At 41.3% G+C, this 25,169-nt stretch overlaps 2 protein-coding genes across 3 annotated transcripts in view; one reads left to right on the top strand and one right to left on the bottom strand.

The window, feature by feature from the left end:
• nmt2 (N-myristoyltransferase 2) overlaps positions 1–17,009 on the top strand; it is a 50,806-nt gene extending 33,797 nt beyond the window's left edge. For both annotated transcript variants that reach the window (XM_078417093.1, XM_078417086.1), the window contains exons 7-12: positions 7,687–7,857; positions 10,189–10,297; positions 10,779–10,949; positions 12,776–12,943; positions 13,859–13,996; positions 15,446–17,009. In XM_078417093.1, coding sequence (XP_078273219.1) covers positions 7,687–7,857; positions 10,189–10,297; positions 10,779–10,949; positions 12,776–12,943; positions 13,859–13,996; positions 15,446–15,466 — 778 coding nt within the window. In that variant the 3' untranslated portion in view covers positions 15,467–17,009. The remainder of the gene's footprint in view (positions 1–7,686; positions 7,858–10,188; positions 10,298–10,778; positions 10,950–12,775; positions 12,944–13,858; positions 13,997–15,445) is intronic.
• Positions 15,258–24,912, bottom strand: rpp38 (ribonuclease P/MRP 38 subunit). Its single transcript, XM_078417107.1, has 2 exons — positions 24,766–24,912; positions 15,258–18,569 (listed from the first exon to the last, which is right to left on the bottom strand). Exon 2 carries the CDS (start codon positions 18,521–18,523, stop codon positions 17,603–17,605), a length of 921 nt encoding a protein of 306 aa, XP_078273233.1. The 5' UTR covers positions 18,524–18,569; positions 24,766–24,912; the 3' UTR covers positions 15,258–17,602.
• Between the last annotated feature and the right edge of the window lie 257 nt (positions 24,913–25,169).

Below are 25,169 nucleotides of genomic sequence, written 5' to 3'. Positions count from 1 at the left end.
TTAATGTAGAACTAAAATTTGATTGTGGAAAATTTGATTTTTTCAGTTGTTGGATGTTTTTTAGATTTTTCTTTAATTTAAAAAAAATGCTTATTTAAACATAGCACAAAAAGTAAGGAAATTTGTGTTTGGTAGATTATTTCTTTGTTGTAACAATGCTTCTTGGCAATAAATCTTATACCGTTGGAAAGCCTGTTTATTTCCCTTTTAAATGGTGCCACATTTGTAAGGAACATGCATTTGTGGGATGAGCAGCAGAGCTGAGTATATGGGTTGCGCCCATGAAAAATTTGCCAAATCTTCTCTGCCAATGCCAAACAGCTTATTCTGCTGTTGCTATTGACTCTTGTTTTGAGCTTCTGGTACCCCCAGGTGCTGACAATCAGGTGCCTGATTGGCACCTGATTGGCAGCATCTGTGAGCATGGGCCCTGCTACAGTGGTCAGTGGTTGTCTGCTCCAAGAATCGGCATGCCACGTTTGACTGATCTGGATAGGGCCCGTGCGATAGGGCAACTTCAAGCTGGTGTTCCGCAAAACCAAGTTGCGGCATTATTTGGAGTGAGCCCTAGTACCATCTCCAAAGTGAAGGCCAAGTTCCATATAACGGGGGATGTCAGAGACAGGCCGCGAAGTGGGCGTCCCAAGAAGACGACACCCGAAGAAGACCGTTTCCTCACCCTGTCAGCACTTAGGAACTGTAGGCTTTGCAGTCAAGGTTTGCAGGACGATATTGCCGACGGCTCTCTGCCCAGACAATTCGGAACAGACTGCACGCAGCCGATCTCCGGTCTCATAGGGCTGCCAGGAGGCCTGCCATGACCGTCAGGCCCGTTTGCGCTGGTGTCGGCAACACGTGCACTGGAACCTGAACATATGGAGGAACGTTATGTTCAGCGATGAGTCCAGATTCTGCCTACGGTAGTTGGATCATAGGGTCAAAGTGTGGAGAAGACGCGGAGAACGCTATGCTGATTGCTGCACCGATAGAGTAACATCTTTTGGTGGAGGCAGTGTGATGGTGTGGGGCGGCATCTCCCTCACTGGAAAAACGAGGCTTGTCATCATTGGAGGCAATCTCAATGCAGAGAGATATCGAGATGAGATTCTGCAACTAGTGGCAATCCCATATCTCCACAGTCTGGGACCGAACTCTATCCTCCAAGATGACAATGCTCGCCCCCACAGAGCAGGGTTTCTCAGAGACTACCTCCAGAATTTGGGAGTGGAGAGGATGGAATGGCCTGCCAGCAGTCCTGACCTCAACCCCATTGAACACTTGTGGGATCAGCTTGGGCGTGCTGTTCGTGCCAGAGTGACCAACACAACCACGTTGGCTGACTTGCGACAAATGCTGGTTGAAGAATGGGATGCCATCCCACAACAGTGTGTGACCAGGCTGGTGACCAGCATGAGGAGGAGGTGCCAGGCTGTTGTGGCTGTGTATGGTTCTTCCACACGCTACTGAGGCTCCTGTTTATTAAATGAATAAATTGTTAAATTGCCAATATGTCTTGTTTCTTCAGACTTCAATCATCCAATCCACCAAACAACACCGAACAAGAGTCAATGGCAGAATAAGCTGTTTGGCATTGGCAGAGAAGATTTGGCAGATTTTTCATGGGCGCAACACACATACTCAGCTCTGCTGCTCATCCCACAAATGCATGTTCCTTACAAATGTGGCACCATTTAAAAGGGAAATAAACAGGCTTTCCAACGGTATAAGATTTATTGCCAAGAAGCATTGTTACAACAAAGAAATAATCCTTACTTTTTGTGCTATGTTTATATGTATTGTTTAGATTGTATGGTTAGTACCTCTAAGAAGATGGGGACACCATTATTATTTTCGAATACGGTTATTTCCACATTATTAACTCTTAAAAACTCTGACTGTCAATGTGCTGCAATTTTTATATTGCACTACGGCCCTGTCCACTTCATAGAAACATACAGAACTTCATCCATGCCAACTGCGATGCCTATAGACACTGATCCCATTTGGCTGCATTAGGTCCATAAGATACTTTCTTATCTAGCAACCTGTCCAAATGCTTTTTAACATTATAATTGCATATGCCTCCACTACCTCCTCTGGCAGCTTGTTCCAAATATTCACCCTTTACACTCTTTGTGTAAAGAACTTAACTGTCAGATCTTCTTTAAATTTCTCCCTGTCTTAAGCCTATGATCTCTCCAGACTCCCCTGCCTTGCGAGAAAGATTCTGACTCTATCCCACCTATGCCTCTCATAATTTGTAACCATCTACAAATGCCCCTTTCAGCCTCCTACATTCCATTGAGAATAAACCAACCTCATCCACTCCTTATAATTATAGCGTTCCAATCCAGCGAGCATCCTGGCGAATCTCTTCTGCACTTTCTCTACTGCTACCATATTCTTCCTGCAATATGATGTCCAGAACTTTACACAATACCCTTAGTTTGATCTAAACATTGTTTTGTATAACTGCAACATAACACCCCAAATCTCATACTCACTACCTCGGTCGATGAAGGCAAACATACCAAATGCCTTTTTCACTGACTGATCCATTGTGTCAACACTTTCAGGTGCACCCTGTCCCTATTGTACAGGTCACCTCTGGCTGAGAAGAGTTCTTCGTGGTCCAAAAATCTGAATCCCTACTCCCTTCACCAATTGCTCAGCCACACATTCACCTGTCCTATCTTCCTCTTCCTACTCTCACCAGCACAGGGCACTGGGGGTAATCCGGAGATTTCTATCCTATCACACGTATTGTCATCCGAAGCATCAAGACTTATGAAAAACAGACTTTACCTTATCTTCCATCAACCTATCAGCCTCCACACTAAAGTCCCGTAAACCAAAGCCTTCGCCCTTACATTCAAATGCAGCAATTAGCCAACACGAAGTCTTGGGCATAATACACATCCTCTCTCAACATGGCCAATCAAAATAGACCACTCTGCCAGAGCCTGCCTTTCTTTTATACACCTCCAGGAGTAGTAACACCTGGACACTAATGGCTTTCTTAAATTTCTTGCACTACTTCTCTTCGCTGCTCACATTCTGGCTGCTTTTTAAGTTTCCATGTAAAACATACTAGATTTTAAATCTTGTAATCTCTCTTAGATTTTAAATTTTGTATGTTTCAGTCAAGTTACTACTCTCTGCTGCTGACTTGCAAGTGAGTTTCCCGATCATCTGTGTCCAGCTGTATCTTTAAACAACTTTGTTATCTATGACTCCACTATTTTTAGTGTCATCTGCAAACTTATTGTTCATACTCCTGACATTCTCATCCAAGTCATTTTATATATTGCAAACTGCAAAGGGCAAGTACCAATCCCGGTAGTATACCATGTGATAGACTTCCAGTCTGAAAAACGTTTTTTAACATATCGCCTTGTTATCGGCTTTTCCATAAGAGGAAACATCTTTTCCATCTCCAGCCCCCCACCCCTTGCCATAACAAGAGCTGTCAGGATCGTGTATGTTTCAGTCAAGTTGCTGCCCACTATTCTAAACTTCAGTGATAAAGGCTTACAGTGCCCTCCATAATGTTTGGGACAAAGACCCATCATTTATTTGTTTGCCTCTGTACTCCACAATTTGAGATATGTAATAGAAAAAATCACATGTGGTTAAAGTGCACTGTCAGATTTTATTAAAGGGTATTTTTATACATTTTGATTTCACCATGGAGAAATTACAGCTTTGTTTATCAGGCATTTGAATTTTCTGTGTTTCCGTGGATTTCCACGTTTTAAAAATCCATTTTCCGCGTTTTTTGCATGATTTCCGCGATTTTCACTTTGCCAAATAAACGGAGAAATCGGATCAAAAAAAAGAAAGAAAAAAAAAGAAAATAAACGATGTATAGACTTGTAATGAACACTAGAGTTCCGTTAAAGGTCGCTAGAGTTCCGCGAGAAATCCCCTGCGCCCTGGAAGTCTCCCTGAAAATGTGGTACCTAGGCTGGGCAAGGCAGTCAATCTCAACCTTATCGAGAATTCCACGGCCGATCGGTGGGTTGAATTTGCAACCCGTGGCGGAGGCTCTGGACCTCCAGCCCAGCTGGAGCCAGCACATCTATCCCCATACCCGACTCCCTTGGCCAGCTGGATAAACCAGCAAAGCTCTGGACCAAGAGTGGCAGAAAATCAGTGGTGGGACTGTAAAGAGTAAATATTAAATTTAAGCGCAAGATTATATAACTAAATGAATTAAGACAGGGTTAAAATATAAAACATAGCAGAAAAGCTAATTACCACCCTTTTGGACTGATTATCAATTAATGTGCGAATTTACTTCAAAATGTTATTAGTACACAGTGACATATTCACATTGTAATGTCTGTTTTTACTTTGAAATGCACTAAAAGAGGCTTGAAACTGATAATTATATGGGTGAATTTTCAACAAAAAAACCCCGTTTTTTTGGCCCCCGCTGTATGTCTCGTGCAAGTGCTCGGCTCTTTTCCTCTTTTTTTTTTTACCTCACTCACGTGCCTGGATTATACATAGTCCCCCCCATTTCATGGCACCACAATGTTTGGGACACATGGCTTCACAGACGTTTGTAATTGCTCCAGTGTGTTTAATTGCCTCCTTCATGCACGGATAAGAGAGCTCTCAGCACCCAGTCTTTCCTCCAGTCATTCCATCACCTTTGGAAACTTTTATTGCTGTTTATCAACATGAGGACCAAAGTCGTGCCAATGAAAGTCAAATAAACCATTATGAGACTGAGAAACAAGAATAAAACTGTTAGAGACATCAGCCAAATACAGAGGCTACACTGCAAGGTGCAAACCACTGGTTAGCTGCAAAAATAGGATGGCCAGGTTACAGTTTGCCAAGAAGTACTTAAAAGAGCAACCACAGTTCTGGAAAAATGTCTTGTGGACAGATGAGACGAAGATTAACTTATATCAGAGTGATGGCAAGAGCAAAGTATGGAGGAGAGAAGGAACTGCCCAAGATCCAAAGCATACCACCTCATCTGTGAAACACGGTGTTGGGGGTGTTATGGCCTGGGCATATATGGCTGCCGAAGGTACTGGCTCACTTATCTTCATTGATGATACAACTGCTGATGGCAGTAGCATAATGAATTCTGAAGTATGTCGACACATCCTATCTGCTCAAGTTCAAACAAATGCCTCAAAACTTATTGGCCGGCGGTTCCTTCTACAGCAAGACAATGATCCCAAACATACTGCTGAACCAACAAAGGAGTTTTTCAAAGCTATAAAATGGTCAATTCTTGAGTGGCCAAGTCAATCACCCAATCTGAACCCAATTGAGCATGCCTTGTTTTTATATGCTGAAGAGAAAACTGAAGGGGACTAGCCCCCAAAACAAACATAAGCTAAAGGTAGCTACAATACAGGCCTGGCAGAGCATCACCAGAGAAGCCACCCAGCGACTGGTGATGTCCATGAATCGCAGATTTCAAGCAGTCATTGCATGCAAAGGACATGCAACAAAATACCTAACATGACTACTTTCATTTACATGACATTGCTATGTCCCAAACATTATGGTGCCCTGAAATGGGGGGGACTATGTATAAACACTGCTGTAATTTCTACATGGTGAAATCAAAATGTATAAAAATGGCCTTTATTAAAATCTGACAATGTGCACTTTAACCCCATGTGATTTTTTTCTATTACAAATCTCAAATCAGTACAGAGGCAAATAAATAAATGACGGGTCTTTGTCACAAACATTGTGGAGGCCACGGTAGCTTGTTCAACTCATAAAACAATCCGGCCGTTCTGTGTATCAGTCTAGAAAGACCTTCTCTGAACACAGTTACATCCTTTCGTACATGAGGAGACCAATGCTCAACATGATAATCCTGATGTCTTATATTAGTGAAGCCTAACTTCCTTACTTTTGTATTCTCTTCCACTGACAGTAAATAATAACATTCTGTTTGCTTTTAAATTATTTTCTGTACTTGCAAATTAGTCTTTTGCAAATCATGCATTCGTTCACCCAGATTCTTCTGGATCTCAGAGTTCTAATCTCTGTTTTGATCATGGACTCTTTTATGTTTAGGCTAAATAGAATAATTTCATATTTTCTTACATTTTACTCCATTTGTCCTGACTTTGCCCATTAACAATCTCTATCGCTTTCCAGACTTCTCAGGTTATTTTCATAACTTTTTTATGCCTACCTTTGTGTCGATTCCAACAATTTAGTAACATTTCCCAGTGATTGTAATTTTGCCATTCCCTTTCATTTCCTGATTCTGTGAAGTTATTCATATCCTATAGAAATAGAACCCAATGGAAATGCAAATAATCATAGTCTTACTGCACCGAAGCAGGCACTCTGGCCCACCATGATAAGCTCTGCCCATCTATTCATTACAACCATATGACTATATATTACAACCATAAGACATACAACTATGCCTTGTCTATGTAAGTGTCTGTCTAAATGCCTCTTAAACATAATCGTTTTATTCCTCAAATGTCTCACCTCAGCTTAAGCTTATGCCCTCTTGTTTTTAGATACCATATTACAATTTATCTGATCTATGACACTCGTAATTTTACATCTCTCAGGACAATCCTCCACCTTCTTTGCTGCAGGGAAAGCAAGCACAGTCTGTCCAATCTCCAGTCTGTAATTTAAAGTCCTCCAGTCCAGTCAACATCCTGGTGAATCTACTCTGCACTCTCTCATCCACCATCATATCTTTCATATAGTGTGGTGACCAGAACAGCGCACAATATCCCAAGTGTGTCATAATCAGAGTTTTGTAAAATTATAACACAATGTCCTAACTCTTGTATTTTATACCCTACCTATGAATGCAAGCATGCCTAATGCCACCTTTAGCCCCATTGACTTATGTGCCATTTTCAGGCAATGTGGACTTGAACCCCAGCTCTCTCTGCTCATCAATATTATTTAGTGTCTTACCGTCATCATGTAATCATTTACATTAGTTTCCCACTGCAACATTCGGAGGCATTCTATCTTTAAACTCTGTAAATACATATGCTACCATGATATTCCTTAACATATATTGACCGCAAAAGATATCAATGGTTCAATGGCACTTCATTGTCACATGTACAGTGAAATTGTTATTGTATACAATTTAGTACATATCTTACCATACATAAGCACAATCATACTTGAGTACATGATTGTAAGAATAATAGGTCACATCAATGATCAAATGTAAATGACTCCTTGTTTCTTCCAACTGCACTGACTACAGCTAGGCCTTATAAGTGGTGTATGTGTTGCTTTAAACTATACCTGAGGGATGGATGAAATTGCAATAGTAGCACCATTATTGCTACTAGAAATGATCAATATGCCGCAATTCATTTTAAACTAGTGGTTGTAAATCACGATATATTGCAACAGAAATTCTACTGATAGATAGATTGTATAAAATATTAAATTATTTTCATCACCGGTGCTCATCGCAAGAGGTTTTTTCTGCAGTTTAAAAAAAAAAGAATATATTAAGCAAAATGGACTAATTCTATTAACCTGTAATAATATGCTTGTTGTTCATTTATCATTAGAAAAGATTATTTTCAAGTGATTCAGAATAATGCTATACAGATCAAAATGCCATACAGAACAAAAATATTATTTCCACTATTTAATATAGTTAAGTACATAGTTTGAATGTTTTGTAATTGTTTCTGTCAGTGAAAAGAAGATGGTAGAGATTAATTTTCTTTGCGTACACAAGAAGCTGAGGTCGAAACGTGTTGCACCTGTTTTAATCCGTGAAATTACACGAAGGGTGAATTTGGAAGGGATCTTTCAGGCAGTGTACACGGCAGGAGTGGTTCTTCCAAAGCCTGTAGCTACATGCAGGTAGCATTTTTGTTAATCTAAGTAGTACTTCAAAAGTTAATAACTAATTGGTTATGTAAGTATGTCTGTTAAATAGAACTAACATTGCTCTTCAGACATTTGTGTTCTTTAGGATATTAAATCTTGTCCTCGGGTTATCACATCTTTCATATCAGAATATTGAGATGAATTTCTTTCTGGTGAAGCGCAGACAAATGATCCATTGTGCACCAGCATACAAGTGATCCCTGCATTACAGGAGTTGAGTAGGAGGGGTCCTAGAAAATGTTTTAATTGCAAAGCTGCATCATCTGCATGTGTCAAGAAACCCAAGTTGACAAAAATAAATCTTGAATTTATTTACCTTGTTAAAGAACAAATTTTATTCTGTACCTTAAATTTTTAGATAGTGATTTGTAAATTCTGTAAGGGCAAATTAATGCAACCCAAACGGCTGTAACGCAGTGATCACACAGGCAGATGCGAGGAGAATGAACCTTTGAGTAATTGAGATCAGGGATGTCCACACTCCTCATCAACACTAACATTTCACTTGTCCACTAGACCAAAGAACTAATAATATTTCACCTGAAAACATTCACTTAGTGTTGCAATGGAATGTTAATCTAGATAATGTGGTCATCCCTGATGTGGATTCATAAACCTTGTAACATAAAGATCAGAGTGCTATCAACTTAGCTGAGTTTGAAATAAATGAGAGAAAATATCAGGATGCAAGATTTACATCTGAACGCCTATTTCTCCTTGCAAATGCTGATGCTCTTGCTGTGTATTTTCAGGATTTTTAAACATAAATTATGTAGATCATTTTGTTTTGCCAATGATTCACAAATGAGTTTTTACGGAAGGATTTGAGATATTAAGGTCTAGACTTTTGATAGCATACCTACTAGTGGTGGGGTAAAGAGAGAAGGACATGCACCAGAGGGCAAAGTTTAAGGAACAGAGTGGATTCAAAAGCTAGAAATAGTTAGTACACATTATGTGAACTCTGATTTTGTGATATGCAGATCACTGAGGACAAGAAAAGATATTGGGCAGGTAAATATCTGGGAAATGGAGTAAACGAACATAAAATGTGTCCCTTGAGCACGATAACCTTCGAGAGAGCATGATTGGCTCATGAGATTAAGATTAATACTAGGATTTGGGACACTGGTATCTCAACATAAAACATACATAGAAATCAGACTGCTCTTAACACGCGACAAAACGCTTTTCACTGTACCTCGGTATACGTGACAATAAACTAAATTAAATTAAAACAGTACAGCACGGAACAAGCCCTTCAGTCCACAATGTCTGCACCATACATGATGTCAAAATCGACTCTTGTTTGGTTGCACTCTTTTTGACAGCCATGGGGAAAAGGGATTGAATTAGCCTTTTTTTGTCTAGGCTTATGATAGAATAGTTACAATTCATAGAGAGAAGAAACTTTTAATGTAGGCTGCATTTGAAGTATTGTGTGCAATTCTGATCGCCCTATTACAGAAATGATGGAGATGATGCAGGAGGTTTACCAGAATACTGCCAGGATTAAATGGTATTAGCAATAAGGAGAGTTTAAACAAACTTGGATTGATTTCTCTGGAGCGGCAGAGATTGAGGGGAGACCTGCTGTTAGTATGTACAATTTTGAGAGGCAAGGAACCTTAGATAGGTCAAGACATTTTTACCAGGGTGGAAATATCAAAGACTAGAAGGTATCGCTTTAAGGTTAAAAGGGAGTGTTGAGAGATGTCCACAGCAAATGTTTTACGCAGCAATTGGTGGGTGCCTGGTAAGCACTGCAGGGGTGGTGGTGAAAGCATACATAATACTCGTGTTTATGGGTTTTTTAAGATAGGTATGTTTTTTTTTTACAGGAAATGGAGATATATGGATCACATGCCGACAGAGATTAGTTTAACTTGGTACCATGTTTAGCATGGACATTGTGGACCAACGGGCCTGTTATGTGCAATCTTTCCCCCTCATTTTAAACCTATGCCATCTAGTTTCAAATCTTTCTAATCTGGGAAAAAATCTGAGACTATTTATGGCCCTCAATTGTAGAAATCTCTATGTGGGGATATAAGGAAGTGATCAATCATGCCTCCTTATCTGTGACAAGATTGGTTGTGTGATTTGCTCTGTGGTTTACAATAAAGTGCAAGGACTTTAATAGACTTTTTAAAATCTGTGACAACATTCGGTTGCCAATAGGACCAGTACATAGTATTTAATTTGTTAACACTGTTAGTAGGTTGTGATTCAATTGTTCTTGATGATGTTATGGGAAATTAATGATATTTTGATTCATGATCTATACTGCTGGTGTATTGTAAGGTACTGGCATCGATCTCTGAACCCCAGGAAGTTGGTAGAAGTGAAGTTCTCTCATCTCAGCAGAAATATGACTTTACAGAGAACCATGAAGCTCTACAGATTACCTGATGTAAGTTTTGCAAACAGCTTCTATCCTAAAACACATGCTGTGGAAATAGTAAAGTTGATTCTAATTACTCCCTTGATATCACTTTCAGAATGCACTTGTTTCAATGAGAGAACTGAAGTTTTAGAGCAATAATGTGTTGTATCATTAAAAAAACCCACAAAGTCCTGGGGTAATTCAGCGAGTCAGGCAGCATCTCTGGAGATCATGAATAGGCGACGTTTCGGGCCGGGACCCTTCTTCAGTCATACTGTGATAATGCTTAGAACATTTCCTGACAATCACTGTGGAAGTCTAATGGTCTTCTAAAATGATAAAGAAATATGTATTCATACTGGTGGTTATGTTATGGCATTGCTATGGCATGTGTTGAAATAAAGGAATAAAGTACAGCGATAGTAAAAAGTGGGTCAATCTTGATTAGAAACAGTAGTACTAACCTGTTTATCCTAGTGACAATTCCATTGTATTTCTTTTTTGTTAGACCACCAAGACAACGGGTTTAAGGCCAATGGAACAAAAGGATGTGAAAAGTGTGCAAGAGCTGCTCTTTAATTACCTAAAGCAGTTTGAACTTGCTCCTGTGATGAGTGAGGCAGAAGTGATCCACTGGTTAATGCCTCGTGAAAACATTATTGACACTTACGTGGTAGAGGTAATGCAACGCTGTCGTGGGTCTGCATATTTAATGACATCCAACCTTGGGATCATAATTTTTTTAATCGCTTCAGGTTCTCTTAATCCATTGACAGGCATCGATTAAGTTAATTGTTGACTTTCCACTGCTTTTGTCAGTTTGTTGCAGCATTCCAGATTTGACCCTATGAGGGCATCTCATTATCCAGAAATGAGAAAGCACTCTATTATAACATCTAGGTGAGGAGTTTGAGGCATTTTTTCACCCTTAATGCTTTTTTTGTAGGGGAATGAAAGAGAGAAAATAAGTTAAAGTTAATCATTTTGTTTGTTGAAACAGATGGAAACTTTTTGAAAATTACATATGAAACATACACTTGAAAAGAGCGGTTAGCAAAGATAAAATACAATCAGCGGTTTATTTAGAATTTAGATCGTTTCAAAAATACAGACGCAGTTCAAATTCTGAAAATATTTGCAGAAACAGAATCATATATTTACCAATTTAAGAAAACGTAAATTCCACTTGTCAAACCTCCAGACTTTTACTATATTTTGAAAAGGTACTTGCTGATTTCACTCCTGAAAAGCTTTACACTTAATTATATGTGTCTTTTTTGTTTGTTTGATATATTTGCCAGAGGTAATACTTACACTGTATTTACTGTATCAAGTTCGTCTTAATATTTTAAATATCCCAATCAGGTATTTTCTTGATCTTTAATAGTTTATTGGGGCTGATGGATACAGTTTAGTTTAGTTTATTGTTACGTGTACCGAGGTACAATGCAAAACTTTTTGTTCATGCTAACCAGTCAGCAAAAAGACAATATATGATTATAGTTGTGGAAGTAAAAAATATGAAAGCATTTAAGTCAATGCAGTGTGGGAATGTTGAAGTTTGGAAAATTGAGTCTACCCAAATGAATGTGCTAGATGGTGTTCCAGCACGGCACCAATGATGCTTTTGGTTTTGGGCTCTCAATTAGGCTAACGAACAAAAAAAATGTGTTGTGCTCTAGTTGGCTCTGACAGAGTCCTCGGGGCATTGGTCTGACAAGCAGCTGTGGGCCTGATCAGTCCTATGCTGCTGTTTGGGGTGGGAATGCTTAGTTGGCATCAGGGAATATTCAAGGGAATAATTGGGACTGTGTCGTGGGTGAAAAGAGGAGGATGATCAAGGCTTCTTTTTTTGGTGAGGGAAGGTGGAAGTGAGAATTAGCTTTTTAGCCAGTCATCATGGACAAGCATTCAGGATTATGCCCAATGATTGAGATTCATTGGCCAGTAATAAGGTCAATCAGTAGGAAAGGAAGTCTGGGATCGAGGCTAGTGGTAGACCAAATTTAAAGATGGTTATGGCTGAGGATTCAGGGTATTGATGTGGTAAGTGTAAAGCAAGAGGTTGAAGGGTTGCAAAATTAGGAAGGTTCTAAACATTTCCTGTCCACGTACCTGTCCAAGTGTCCTTTAATGCTGTTATAGTATCTGCCTCAATGCCTCTGGCAGTTCATTCCATATACCCACCACACTGAATGAAAAAGTTGCCCTTTGGGTTTCTGTGAAATCATGCCTCTTTCACCTCAAACCTATGATTCTCCTTGTCTTTATAAGTAAGTTTTGTCTTCAGTCTTTTTAAACGGAGATTTGCAAATTCTTGATTAGTATGGGTGTCAGGGATTATGGGGAGAAGGCAGGAGAATGGGATTGAGAGAGATATAGATCAGCCATGATTGAATGGCGGAGTAGACTTAATGGGCCGAATGGCCTAAATTCTGCTCCTAGAACTTGAGAACTTATTTCTTCAGGTTTGCTTTGTTTAAACAAGTATTTATTGTCTTTCAGAGTTCTGATGGTGTTCTGACGGATTTTGTAAGCTTCTACACATTACCCTCCACAGTTATGCATCATCCTATTCATAAAAATCTCAAGGCTGCCTATTCTTTTTATAATGTTCACACTGAGACTCCACTTAGTGACCTTATGAATGATGCACTAATAATTGCAAAATCGGTAAGCTTTTGATGATCTTTTCTTGATTTAATAACTGAAAGTCTGATCAGATCAGTCGTGGAGAACTGTTGCAATGATGCTTTGTAGGCAGAATAGTAACTAGAAAATCAATTCTTCCTGCTTCTCAATTGTGCAATAATATTGGTTATTCTTAAAATGAGTTACATTAAAATATGTTAGATCTATCAGCTTCTAGAAACATAGAAAATAGGTGCAGGAGGAGGCCATTCGGCCCTTCGAGCCAGCACCACCATTCATTGTGATCATGGCTGATCGTCCCCAATCAATACCCCGTGCCTGCCTTCTCCCCATATCCTTGATTCCACTAACCCCTAGAACTCTATTTATCTAACTCTCTCTTAAATCCATCGTGATTTGGTTTCCACTGCCCTCTGTGGCAGAGAATTCCACAAATTCACAACTCTCTGGGTGAAAACGTTTTTTCTCACCTCAGTTTTAAATGGCCTCCCCTGTATTCTAAGACTGTGGCCCCTGGTTCTGGACTCCAACATTGGGAACAGTTTAGGTACCAAGCAAACACAACTCTGTCAATACTGCTGACTCATGCATGGCCAGAACTTTTTATCTAATTTTCTTCAGATTGAGTTCTTCACGTGCCTGGGTACATGAAAGTAATTGGCCATGCACTTTAAATGTAAATATTTGAAGAACAGTGATGGTAAACTTGCCGCCCAATTGCACCACACAAATTTTGCAAAACATAAATTTTGCATGCTGCAATCCATAGAAATATTTCCCCATCTATTGTCCAACCATACATTTCTTGTTTTTGTTTATAGAATAATTAAAGGGACATTAAAAAAAAATGTTGATAACTTCTAATATTTCATGCATACTGAGAATGGAACGTAATTTTTGAAGATTTATTAATAAGAATATTTTATTTTTTCACAGAAAGGATTTGATGTGTTGAATGCACTTGATTTAATGGAAAACAAAACATTCCTAGAAAAACTAAAGTTTGGCATAGGTGATGGAAATTTACAATACTATTTGTACAATTGGCGATGCCCAGATATGGAGCCTGAAAAGGTGAGAAACATTATAAACTCTCAGGCCAAAATATAACTGGGGTAGACCTAGATGGATTCCACTATTTTAGATACTCCCATGAATACTGAGGCTGCAACTCAGCAGCGGAAGATGTTGCATCTGCAATTTGCCCAGGGTGCGTTGGGCAGGAGGATAAAGCATGAGTCAGAAAATGCTGGAAATATTCAGCAGGTCAGGTTTCATCTTCGGGAAGAGAAACAGTAAACATTTCAAGTCGGAGACTCTTTGGTGTGAAATTTCGACACTTTTTCTTCCCGTATAGTTATTTACAGCATTAGTTGTTGGTGTTTTAGATTTCCAACATCTGCAATTTAAAAAAAAAAATTGTACCATGAGTCATTTCTGCTGGTGAAAATCTGATCAGATTCTTAGCAATTAGATAAGAGCACAGGACAGAACAGCACAGAAACAGACTCTTTGGCCCATGTTGTTTGTGCTGAATATGAGGCCAAGTTAAAATAATATCCTCTGCCTGCACATGATCCATCCATTTTCTGCATGTCCACGTGCCAATCTAAAAGCCTTAAACACCAAGATCATATCTGCTTTCAACACCACCCTTGGAAGCATGTTCTAGGCACTCAACACTGTGTAGAAAAAAAACTTGCCTTGCACATCTCTCTAAAACATCTCCCTTCTGACGTTAAAGCTATGCCCTATAGTTGACATTTTCACTCTAGGTGGGGTTCTGTATGTCCTTTGTCTCTCATAATTTGATACACTTCTATCAGGTCTCCCCTCAACTTCTGACACTCCAGGGGAAACAATCCAAGTTTGTCCAACTTCATAGTTAAATCCCCATAATCCAGGCATTTCCAAAGCCTCCACATCCTTCCTGTAATGGGGCGACCAGAACTGCGCACAATACTTAATGCACCCTAACCAAAGTTTTATAAAGCTGCAGAGTGACTTCCTAAGTCTTGAACTCAATGACCTGTCTGAAAAGGGCAGGCATACTAGGTCTTTACCACTCTAACTACTTGTGTTGCCACTTTCTGGGAGATTGGATGGGCCCCATCAATGTTCAGTCAGGTTTATCAATGTCATTAAGGGTCTTGCCATGAACAGTAAGCTTCCTCCTTCCATTTGGCCTTCCAAAGTGCAGCACTTCATACTTGATTCGATTAAGTTAACACACAATTCCCTCGTATGATCCAGTTTAGTATCCATGTGCATTTAAGCCTTCAGAACATTACCATTTCTTTGCAGACTGAACATTATTCCACACAATTACCTCAGGAGTATTTTTTTTTAATTACTCTTTTGAGCCTTTAATGAATCAGTGTGTACGTTTTGTCATTTTATATGCACAAATAAGCTAATTATTTAACATTTTGCAACTAATGAGCTGGTTTTTAATTTTGTACACACAATAAAACTTATTTATATTTTGAGTACTTTTACATAAAGTTGTTATTGTTTTTGTAGGTTGGTTTAGTGCTGCAGTAGAACATTCTGTTCTGTGGAAGCCTCTTCATAGAATGCCAATGCCATGCCTTTGATCAGTGACAAAAGTCTACCAGCTGAACACAGAATTCAATAAAAGGAGCTGGTAGTTTCAACTAAGTTTTGCTTTCAACAGAATGGAGACTATTGATTCTTTTTAGGACTTGATTTTACTGTGCAGTGGTGTTGCATAATTCCATGGTGTTTTGTTGGGAGTTTAAACCTTTAAGAAGTTTATCTGATAACCATTTGCCATCTGAATGACAATTCTCACGAATAACTGAGGATTTTGTATGCACTTTGTTTTATTAAATTCCAGAGGCAGATCTGCAATTAGATTTTCATAATGAACTTGTTGCTGCTACTATAGATAGTAAGGAACAGAAAGGATTCTTTTGCAGAATGACAGCTAAGTATTTTGTGCAAATGAAATGCGCAATAGTAAATTGTGAAGAAAATTGTTACTATTGTACGTAGCAGGTGTTCTTGTACTGCCAGACATTTCTATTTATTGACCAGTGTTTTTTTAATTGTTCACAATGGGGATGCTGAAGAACCATGGTATGAACTGACTCAGTTGCATCAAGTTTGCAAGACGGGGTGAGATTTTTTGCATTAATGCAAATTCCAGAATTTCCATCAAACAAATGAATCAGAAGGTGCCCATGCTATTCTGTATGCACCCTCAATGTTGACAGTGCAATTTGGCTGCTCGTAGTGTTCATGGCTTACTTGTGAAAGGGGCTGCATTCCCACAATTTTTTTATTGTACAGCTGAGACAAAGTTTGTCCTCTAGTTTTTAAGCTTTTTTAGATGCCACCTGGTGTGGCCCAATAATAGTGGTAAAAATGCTTGTTTTACAATTCCGAGGTCAGAGGTTGAGTCCAAGAACTGTGATGTTTCAGCTATATGCCTGGGCTGCAACTCATTTTTAGGTCCCTGGCAAGCCAGTACATAAATAGCCGAGTTGGTGGTAGATGAACAAAACAGCACCCAAGGAAGGCTGCTTTGAGAGGATTTAAAAGCAAAATAAATCATGATCGATTAGCATCTTCCTGCCAAACCATTGAAAACCTGGGTATTTTTTCTCCCCAAAAACCTGGATATTGAGTCAGGTGTGTGTGTGTGTTTTTTAAAACTGCTCCTGTAAGTAACTGACAGACTAAATCAAAGGGAAATAATTTTTTTAAATAAAAAACTGAAAGCTTTGTTCTATGTTGTGTTTTCCACAAATTATGTTAAGAGGAAGGGATAGGGCCTTGTTTGAGCATGTTTAGCTGTTTAACAGCTTAAAACTTTGCCTGGAGAAATGAATGACAGGTTGCATATAGTTTACTTTTATTGTTATGCATGCTTCACTGAAAAGGCCCCACACTAGAAAATGTGTGCAAGAAACTATCCATTCCTAAATCAGTTCTCAATAGAGGACAAACATGGTTTATATGTTGCCAGATGAAGAATGTACTTTTTCATTTCAGTAATGTTTTCAGTTCACCAGCATGACTGTTTGATGTCTAAATTAATAAACAAATTATTTCAACTTTGTTACAACCTGCATATGCTTTGATTCTTTCAATTAGTTCAGATACCAGAATATCAACTTTTAGAAGTATATATGCATATTTCTTGTTTTAATTCCTCCCACATTCAAAACCGTTCACACCAGTTTCGCAGAGAAAGCACTGGAATAACAGATGGCTGCAGTACAGGCCTGGCAGAGCATCACCAGAGAACACACCCAGCAACTGGTGATGTACATGAATCGCAGACTTCAAGCAGTCATCGCATGCATAGGATATGCAACAAAATACTAATCATGACTGCTTTCATTTACATGACACTGCTGTGTCCCAAACATTATGGTGCCCTGAAATGGGGGGACTATGTATAAACAATGTTAAAGCGTCCATCAACAGATCCTTGATTTATCTGAAAATAAAGATTGCACATAGCAGAAATCTGAAATTATATTAAAAAAAAGGTTATTGACGTGGAATGCTAACTGTCCAACTGGGTCGAAACTTTTGAGCATCCTTGACCATTTTTTAAATCTTTGTCTGTTGTGTCCACAAATGATAACTGACGTTTGCAATTCCCAGCATTTTCCAGTTCTAATTTAGATTCCCAACATCTGATTGTTACTTTTTCTTTTTGGGCTTTCGAAGTTTATTTGGATTTGGAATCACCTTCTTTATTTTTAAAGGTAGCAATGTCACTCCTACTCCTTGCTTCCTTGTATTGCACAATTCTAAAGGAACGTCTCTTGATTCAATTTCACACAATTTACGTTTCAGACTTTGTGGAAATGCGACGTCCATTTCTTCACTCTTTGGCATTTCACTGGTCTCCTTAAACTCCTGTGACTCCAACCCTTGGGCACTCTCAACTTGCTGACTTTGTTGCATCCACAAAACATTTAAAGGAGGCACCTGTGGGCCAATGGCATTAATCATTTCAATAAAAGTCTCTGAATTCTTTTTAAATCCCAGTGCAAGTGTGGATTTTAAACCCAGCAAAGGCGCCACCGTTTCGCTCAGTCGGGCAACTTGACAGGCAGGGACAGTTCTACTTACACTCAGCTGTATGAGGTGCTGGGTCATCATAGGGGGTTTCACTGACTTACACACCAGAACCAGACACAATTCATCTTTCTCCAAAGCCCGAGTTACTTCATTGATTCCAATGGCCAGCTGTTTCCTCAGATCCACATTAGTCCATCCTTGTTTGGCCTCTGGAATCTTGATTGCTTTATTGTCTTCTTTCAAATCTTCTGTCTTCTTTTGGCCTTTGCTGATTTCTGCAGTGTTTCCTTCCGTAGCTCTATTTTCCTGATTTTTTGGTGTCTTGGAAGCTCTTAGTTTCCTGGGCCTCTGAATAGGTTCCTGTTTGTACAAGTTAGTCTGTTGAAATGTTTCCTGCACCTTCTTTAGGATGAATTCCATGTTTTCCCTTTTCAAAGGGCTCCACTCTAAAACAAATGGATTGCTGAAAGAAATCTTAGCCTTTGGAGGTCGCGTTTTCCGTACCCCCTTTCGCACTACTTTGGCTGGGGTTTCCATGTTTTAGATTTAAGAGGAATAAGATCCAATGTATAAAACTGTCAACCTGTTAAAATAAAACACAGGTTTATTTGAAAAGCAAGTAAACTTCAATAAAACAAAAATTCTGCTCGTTGACTATCAGAAATCCCTACGGTCTGGCATCTGGTTCACGAGATGACGTTTGCTGCACTCTCTTTTCATTCAGCAGGGTCCTGGGTTCAATGTTTCCTTGCAACCGCCAGGGTTCACTGGAAACTATTACAATACGGATGCTCCTCAACTTACAATGGAGTTACCTTCCGATAAACCCATCGTAAACCGAAAATATCGTACGTCGAAATGCGTTTAATACACCTGATCACGTGGTCGGAATCCAGTTATGGGTCGCTGCCGTTGCCCAGCGTTTGCACCATTGTGTTGAAATATCACAAGTTGGAGCATCTGTATTTTGTACCATCTTAAAATAAAGCAAATTATGTATATCGGGGTATAATCTGCTATCAATGCTATACTAAACATGACACAAGCGACTAGATGTTGGAATCTTTACCAAAAACAAATGCTGAAGTAACTGAGCAGTCAGGTAGCATCTGTGGAGGAAATGCATAGGTGACATTTCTTCAGATTGCAGTGGGAGGGGGGAAAGCTTTCTTCCCCCCCACCTCCCCCCCCCCCCCAACTTCTACAACCAGCCTGAAGAACTGCCCCCCTACTACAATCAGTTTGAAGAAGGGTCCCAACCCAAGGCACTGCCTGTCCATTCCCTCCACAGATGCTGCATGACCTGTGTTATCCCAGCACTTTGTGTGTTGCTCAAATGTCCTAAGCATGGTTTCACGAGTGTAACAGTTTGGTTAACCAAACTAAAGCCAGAGAAGTGAGAATTCAAATTATAAATCTGCATACTGAACAGACTCGTCTCAACCAGTGATTTAGCTGTACACAATAAATTGCAACTGCAAGAATATATAAGATAATCCCTGCCATTGTAGGAGTTAATTTTTAAGATATTGTTCCAAGTTTTTGCCAGCAGACTTAAACTTTCCTTTTCAGTTTAAATTTGCAGGCAAATGTTCATTAAAAAAATAGTTTACATCTCCAAGATCAAACTTCTGAAATTTTACTGGCAAATAGAATGAGATGGCTCTTCCAGGACTTTAGTGACGATCATCTCTACTATTCTAACCATATCCTACCAATTCCTGTTGAATTGTACTTTTGATTTATACATCGCTTCACTTTTCTGACATTTGCAGTTTTCATTTCAGATGGTTTTTATGTTTATTATGAATGAACAATTTATTTGTACTTCCATTTGATATAAAATAATTATTCAATCCATAGTCATCAAAGTTTTACCCTCTTTTAGATTAGGGCTTCAATTAGCTAGCTTCAATTAATTAGCCCGTTCTGGCATTACTTCTATATTTAACAGTGAGCAACGTTGAATTTCAAAAGGACCTAGATGTGCTTGTACACAAGTCACTGAAGGCTAACGTGCAGGTCCAGCAAGTGATTAATAAGGCAAATGGTATGTTAGCCTATACTACAAAAGGATTTGATTACAGGATCAAGGAAGTCAGTGCTTTGCAGAGGGCCCTGGTGAGATCACACCTGGAGCACTGTCTACAGTTTTAGTCTCTGTGGGTTTGCTGTGTGAGGAGCGATTCAATAAACTGGGAATATATTCTCCAGTGTTTAGAGGAATGACAGAAGATCTCCTCAAAACATGGAAAATTCTTAGAGAATTTGACAAGCTAGATTCAGGAAAGATTGAAGATAGACACATGGATAGGCAACATCTCTGGATACATGGAATGGGTGACGTTTCGGATTGAGACCCTTTTTCAGACTGAACTCAGTCTGAAGAAGGGTCTCGACCCAGAACCTCACCCATTCCTTCTATCCAGAGATGCTGCCTGTCTCGCTGAGTTACTTCAGCATTTTGTTTATCTTTGGCGTAAACCAGCAGCTGCAGTTCTTTCCTACACATTCATGAAGGATTGTTTCCCTGGTATTGGTAGATTTTTATCAGGTATACAGAGATAAGAACCTCAAGCAGTGTAAATGCAAAAATAGACAGTGTTACAGCTACAGAGAAAGCACAGGTAAAAATAAATGCAAAAGCTGCAACAAAGTAAATGGGACAAATGATCTGATAACAGCAGGGGGAAAGTTGTCTTTAATCTGGTAGTGCACAGTTCCAGGATTTTTTTATTTTCTGACTGGTAGGAGAGAGAAGAGAGAATGACCGGGATATAAATAATCCATGATAATGTTGGCTGCTTTCCAGGGCACATGTGATGGAGTGGCTGTGGAGGCGAGGATAGCTGAGGGCATACTAGCTAAGACAAACCGGGGCCGGACTTAGACAGTAAATAGTGGGCTCCTGGAGAATGCTGCAGAACAGACAAACTGAGGGGGGCAGGCATATAGTTCCTTGAAAATGATCACTTAGAAAGGGTAGCGAAGGAGAAATTTGGCACACCTGACTTTCATTAGTCAGGATACTGAGTACAAGAAAATACACAAAGTGCTGGAGTAATTCAGTGGGTCAGGCAGCTTCTATGGAGAACATGGATAGGTGATGTGTCGGGTTGAGACCCTACCTACTGAGTACAGGAATTGGGACATTATGTTACAGCTGTACAAGACATTGTTACGGCCACATTTGGAATACTTTGTAGAGTGCTGGTTGACCTGTTATAGAAAGGATGGCATTAAACTAATGGCATCAAAGTGTGTAAAAAAAGACTTACGAGGATGTCATGGGGACTGGAGGATTTGAGTTTTAACAAGCTGCAGGAAAGGCTAAGACACATTTCCCTGGAGGAGGCCGAGGGGTGATCTTATAAAGATACTAGACGGGCGTGGACTTGTTGGGTCCATGGTTAAGAAGGTGTGGTGGGATTATGGACAGCATGGAAAGGTTAGTTAATAAGAAATTTATTCATCCACAAGACAATGAACTAATGGAATTCTCTACTCCAAAGGCCTATTGAGGCTGTTATTGTAATTATTCAAAATTTAAATTTATAGCTGGATTTTTGCATGATTGGATATGGAAATAATGCTGGAAAATAAGCTGAAAATCACCCATGATCTTATTAAATGGTGGAGCAGGTTTGAAAGGCCCAATAGCCTACTCTCATCTATTTATTATGCTAACTACCATAAAACATACGTTCAAAACCTTCTTGAACCACTCTAATACATCAATGAGGACGTGCTGGAACTTTGAAGGTGAAGCATGTGAGGTAGTCGCCTTCTTAAATAGAGACAAAGAGTATTAAACAGGCAGAGAAACACCCTCCCCCAACCTTCTTGCATCTTTTAAAACTTATTTTATCTTCTTTTCAGTTCCAACCGTAAGAGTTGATTCTTCCCACAGATGCAGTCTGACCCGCTGAGTATTCCCAACATTTTCTGTTTTGGCATTAGATTTACAGTGTTTGCAGTTTATTAATGTTCATTTAAGGTTACATTAAATCTTTTCATAAAACAACTTGATTTGGCCTTCACTGGAATAGCTTCGAACCTCCCTTAACAGCCAGTGGGGTTGAATTATAGAAATGCTGTCAGGGATGAGGGATTTCAGCCATAGGGTTAGATTGGAATTAGGGTTGTTCTCCAATACCCTGTGTGCAAGCTGTTTATATGCAATTATAATAATTCCTTTTAACTTCTATTATATCAGAGGAATTCATTTTCATACAATTATTCCCAACCACCAATTTTCAAAAATATACTGCTAAATCCCCATAAATCCCCGGAAGTGGCGGCGCCTAACGGCTGCGGCTCGCTAGCAGTCTGTTCGTCTTTTTTCCTTTTTTTTTTTGTTGTGTCGGTGTTGGGATGGTTTTTGTATTTTTTTTTTGGTTGTGTGGGGGGTGGTGGTGTGGGTGGGGGGTGGCGGGGGGGGGGGGGGTGGGGGAAACTTTTCTCTTCCTCACGGCGCGGGGTGCGGCTCGGCTGCGGGGCCTAACATTGCCCGGTGCGGCTCGGCCGCTGGACTTTACATCGCCCGGTGCGGCTTGGCCGCTGGACTTAACAGTGCCCGGTGCGGCTCGGCCGCGGGACTTTACATCGCCCGGTGCGGATCGGCCGCGGGACTTTACATCGCTGGTGCGGCTTGGCCGCTGGACTTAACAGTGCCCGGTGCAGCTCGGCCGCGGGACTTAACATCGCCCGGTGCGGCTCGGCTGCGGGACTTTACATCGCTGGTGCGGCTCGACCACGGGACTTTTCATCGCTGGTGCGGCTCGGCTGCGGGACTTAACATCGCCCGGTGCGGCTCGGCTGCGGGACTTTACATCGCTGGTGCGGCTCGACCACGGGACTTTACATCGTCCGGTGCGGCTCGGCTGCGGGACTTTACATCGCTGGTGCGGCTCGACCACGGGACTTTTCATCGCTGGTGCGGCTCGGCTGCAGGACTTTACATCGCCCGGTGCGGCTCGACTGCGGGACTTAATATCGCCTGGTGCGGCTCGGCTGCGGGACTTAACATCGCCCGGTGCGGCTCGGCTGCGGGACTTTACATCGCTGGTGCGGCTCGACCACGGGACTTAGCTGCGCACGCTTGGTCGCGGGGCCTTTCATCGCCCGGCTCGGCCGCAAGAAGTTTCAGCGCCCGGTGCGATTCGGCCGGGGGGACTTCCATCCCCTTGCGGGGACTGTGCGGGTCGGTCGGGGACGAGCTGTCTGTCCGTGGGCGTGGGGAAGAGAGTGGAAGTTTTGTTGCCTCCATCACAGTGAGGGGGTGTTTGGAGTCACTGTGATGGATGTTTGTGTTGGGGCTATGTGTCTTGTGTTCTTTTTTTCTATGACTGTTATGTAGTTTCGTTCGGTACTTCGGTACCGAATGACAAATAAAGCTCTGTTATACTGTCTGTTATAAGAGTCATTGACCTGAAACTGTTTTACTCTCCATGTCTGCTGCAGACCTGCTGAGCGTTTGAAGAAGGGTCTCGACCCGAAACGTCACTCATTCCTTCTCCTGAGATGCTGCCTGACCCGCCGAGTTACTCCAACATTTTGTATCTCCCTTCAATCGTTTCCAACATGCTCTGTTTCTGCTAGTATTTGGAAATGGTCTAGAACAGAGGGGTACAATGGTCGAGGCACGGTGTGAATAGTTCTGATGTGTGAATAGTACTCCTAACTAATTACCAAAGTTCCAAGCACATGTTCTGGCTCCTGCCCCTTATCCCCTCTAACCTGGACTTAAATAGTAACCTCTACTATAAACCCACTGACTCGCACAGCTATCTGGACTATACTTCTTCCCACCCGGTCTCCTGCAAAAAATCTATCCCCTACTCCCAATTCGTCCGTCTATGCCGCATCTGCGCCCAGGATGAGGTGTTTCACACTAGGGCATCAGTGATATTCTTCAGGAAACGGGGCTTCCCCTCTTCCATTATAGATGAGGCTCTCACTAGGGTCTCTTCTACATCCCGCAGCTCCGTTCTTGCTCCCCCTCCCCCCACGCGTAACAAGGACAGAATCCCCCTCGTTCTCACCTTCCACCCCACCAGCCAGCGGATTCAACAAATCATCCACCAACATTTCCGTCACCTACATGGGACCCCACCACTGGCCATATCTTCCCAACCTCTCCCCTTTCTGCGTTCCGCAGAGACCTTTCCCTCCGTAACTCCCAGGTCCACTCGCCCTTCCTACCCAAACCACCCCATCCCCGGGCACTTTCCCCTACAAACGCACGAGATGCAACACCTGTCCCTTTACCACCCCCCTCAACTCCATCCAAGGACGCAAACAGTCTTTCCAGGTGAGACAGAGGTTCACCTGCACCTCCTCCAACCTCATCTATTGCATCTGCTGCTCCAGATGTCAACTGATTTACATCGGCGAAACCAAACGCAGGCTCGGCGATCGCTTCGCTCAACACTTGCGCTTGGTCTGTGTTAACCAATCTGATCTCCCAGTGGGTGAGCACTTCAACTCCCCCTCCCATTCCCAGTCTGACCTTTCACCCCCCCCCCCCCCCTCCCCCCCGCTTTCTGTCATGGGACTCCTCCAGGACCATAGTGAGGCCCACCGGAAATTGGAGGAACAGCACCTCATATTTCGCCTGGGCAGCTTGCAGCCCAGCAGTATGAACATTGAATATTAAACGTTTCAGTGTCTTGCAATACGGTACATTTTATTTCTGGTTAATTCAAAGCAGTGTATTGTAGCATAGGTCTAAAAGCTCCATGGAGCTTGGGCAGCGGTTTGCACGGAAAGCTACTCACCTCGCTAAGTGTCACAAATTCACCAGAGAGTCTCCGTTAATGTGTCCAAGGCCTCCCTACATCAAAACACTCCAGGTTCCTGCAAGGGCGCGAGACCGTCCAGGCCACGTTCCACCACTCACGATGCGCGAGCCCGCCCGGGCCACGTTCCACGTTCCACCACTCACGATGCGCGAGCCCGCCCGGGCCACGTTCCACGTTCCACGCACGCGGTGCGCGAGCCCGCCCGGGCCACGTTCCACGTTTCACGCACGCGGTGCGCGAGCCCGCCCGGACCACGTTCCAGTTGAACAGGGGGGAGTGTTGGTAATGGTGCGTGAACAATTAGATATATCGACGCTCCTTGGCATGTGATTGCACAGCATGGAAACTTTTTGTTCTGTTTCTTGCAAATCGTTAACAAG

This window comes from Rhinoraja longicauda, chromosome 2 (assembly GCF_053455715.1).
Source record: "Rhinoraja longicauda isolate Sanriku21f chromosome 2, sRhiLon1.1, whole genome shotgun sequence".
NCBI classification, from domain to species: Eukaryota; Metazoa; Chordata; class Chondrichthyes; order Rajiformes; family Arhynchobatidae; genus Rhinoraja; species Rhinoraja longicauda.
The sequence above is the reverse complement of the archived record's forward strand: the minus strand, read 5'-3'. Positions and strand labels throughout refer to the sequence as shown.